Below are 2,591 nucleotides of genomic sequence, written 5' to 3' on the forward strand. Positions count from 1 at the left end.
GAAAGTTCAATTCAACTCTGTGCATTCTGAATGAGAAAGGAGAAAAATATGCCCGTTTATTTTTCCAAACTTTATTAGAGTTATTAAAAAAACTTTTAAAGTTCAGTGAGCCAAAGAATTCATTTTGATTTTTCTGGAATATTCCATTCTCTAAAACAACACATTCTCTGAAAATGCTGGGAATAAATCAGGAATCACTGTGTAGCTTCTTGTTTTCATTTTTTATGAGAATTTCATATCATGGAGATAAAGCATACCTTTAGCTGCTGAAGAGTTGCCACCACGAACTGTCTGTAGCCGTCAAAGTCAGCACAGGGGTTTCCCATGAGGAAGAGCTCCTTCAGGTGGATGTTGCCTTGAAGGGTTTTAACACTGCTCAGCTCTCCGATGAAATTCACCGTCAAGTCAAGCTTTGTCAGCCCTTCACAGCCTGGTGGGAGAAAGGAAAAGAAAACAAAGCCCGAAAAATCACCCAGATACTAAAACGTGTACAGTAGCACATCACAGAAGTAACAGCTGCAGGTATTTGAAGTCTGTTCACTAACTGCACTGCTGACCAAGGATGGGTTGGGGTGGGAGGTGGGAGGGAGTTCAAGAGGGAGGGGACATATGCATGACTGTGGCTGATTCATGCTGATGTAGGGCAAAAACTATCACAATGTTGTAAAGTAATTATCCTCCAATTAAAATAAATAAAATTGTTTAATGTTAAAGAAAAAAAAAGGCTTAGTCTTGATTCACTTTTCTGTGTCTCCCTTTACTTTCAATCCCTGAGTCCCTCAGGTCGAAGGAAATCCTCTTCCCGCCCACATCTGCAAACTCTGGGCTGTTGACATTTGGATTCAGTTACTAACTGGGGTGAAGAAGGTCAGGTATAAGCTGCTGCTGGGGTGGGTGCTGCATCAGAACGAACGTCCCTTTAAAGAAGGCACTGGAATCTGCCTGCCTGAGAATTTTACCAGGTACAGTGGTTAGGACTCATCTCAACACAAAGGGTGATGGCGAGAATTCCCCCAAACAGAAGGCATTTCATAAAATCAAGCCTCAGAATTCATCTTTATAAAGTCACCAAAGAGACGCAATGGCTCCAAGATCACCGAGCACTGAACCGAAGGTGTGAACAAATGTAACAAGTGTGGTCCTCAGAGGGATGACAGGAAAAAGGATGAGTCACTGAGCAGACTCTGTAGTAAATGGGACCCACAGCTAGCCAGATGATATAGAAATTTGAATCAATTTCAAGTTTGAATTGACTCCTCTCATCTGAATTCCATGAGCACTTGGTAGTTAGGAGTGGAGACCTTGGAATTCAACAGACCTGAGTTCAAGTACTAACTCTGACACATCCTTGCTGTGTGATTTTGCAAAAGTCACAAGCCTCAGTCTTCTCATCTGCAATTACAATAGTATTGGTACCCGATTCAGAGATGCTTGTGAAGACAATAAAAGATGATTCGTGTGAAGTACTTAGCACAGTGCCTGCCACTTAGGAAGCTTTGATAACCATGAGCTAGGATGAGAACTGGAGAAGGCGATGGCACCCCACTCCAGTACTCTTGCCTGGAAAATCCCATGGATGGAGGAGCCTGGCGGGCTGCAGTCCATGGAGTTGTGAAGAGTCGGGCATGACTGAGCGACTTCACTTTCATGCACTGGAGAAGGAAATGGCAACCCACTCTAGTGTTCTGGAGAATCTCAGGGACAGGGGAGCCTGGTGGGCTGCCGTCTATGGGGTCGCAAAGAGTTGGACTGAAGCGACTTAGCAGCAGCAGCAGCAGGATGAGAACCAGCCCAGTTATCACCTGCCTGGTTCTCACGTGGCTTCTTAGCACACGTGCCTACAGTTTCCGGGGGCAGTGAGTTTACCATTCCTCACTACCAGCCAAAGAAGAGCTGACCTCATTTCTACGGCGGCCCTGTGGGAGAGGTTCACATAAGGCTGTCTCCCCATGTGACCAGCTCACAGGTGCTGGATTAATATGGCAGATTTGGTAGGCATCAATATCTAGAGAACCATCGCCAGCTGACAACCCAGTTCTATCTTGCTCTGTGCTCATTTCTTCAAACTTCTACATACTCCACTTTTCCTACAGGCTTCCTGATTATGCACTGCTTTTCTGTCATCATTTTGTGGCTATAAAACTTAGGGTAAACTTCAGTTCTTGATATCTTATATTAACTTCACCAATATGAACCAGCTTGGTTCTGAATTCAATCAGAATTCAGATTGGTTCAGAGCTCTGCAATCGTGTCGCTGATGGCAAGGTGCTTCTCATTTCTAAAGGCTGTATGATGGAGCCAATCCCACTGAATGACAGTGTTCTCACCCTCTTATTGATCTTAGCACCTGTCTCCACCTTGTCTAGAATCCCACGTGTCCCTCCTCTCTGCTGCTGCTGCTGCTAAGTCGCTTCAGTCGTGTCCAACTCTGTGCGACCCCATAGATGGCAGCCAACCAGGCTCCCCCGTCCCTGGCATTCAAGAACACTGGAGTGGGTTGCCATTTCCTTCTCCAATGCATGAAAGTGAAAAGTGAAAGTGAAGTCACTCAGTTGTGTCCGACCCTTCGCGACCCCATGGACTGCAGCCTA

The 2,591-nt window shown here is 45.4% G+C and overlaps 1 protein-coding gene across 3 annotated transcripts in view; it reads right to left on the reverse strand.

Annotated features, from left to right (window-relative positions):
* The window catches only part of LRRC6 (leucine rich repeat containing 6), a 71,221-nt gene that overhangs the window by 42,270 nt on the left and 26,360 nt on the right, over nucleotides 1-2,591 (reverse strand). For all 3 annotated transcript variants that reach the window (XM_010834767.1, XM_010834766.1, XM_010834768.1), the window contains exon 4: nucleotides 258-430. In XM_010834767.1, coding sequence (XP_010833069.1) covers nucleotides 258-430 — 173 coding nt within the window. The remainder of the gene's footprint in view (nucleotides 1-257; nucleotides 431-2,591) is intronic.

This window comes from Bison bison, unplaced genomic scaffold (assembly GCF_000754665.1).
Source record: "Bison bison bison isolate TAMUID 2011002044 unplaced genomic scaffold, Bison_UMD1.0 scf7180017864036, whole genome shotgun sequence".
NCBI classification, from domain to species: Eukaryota; Metazoa; Chordata; class Mammalia; order Artiodactyla; family Bovidae; genus Bison; species Bison bison.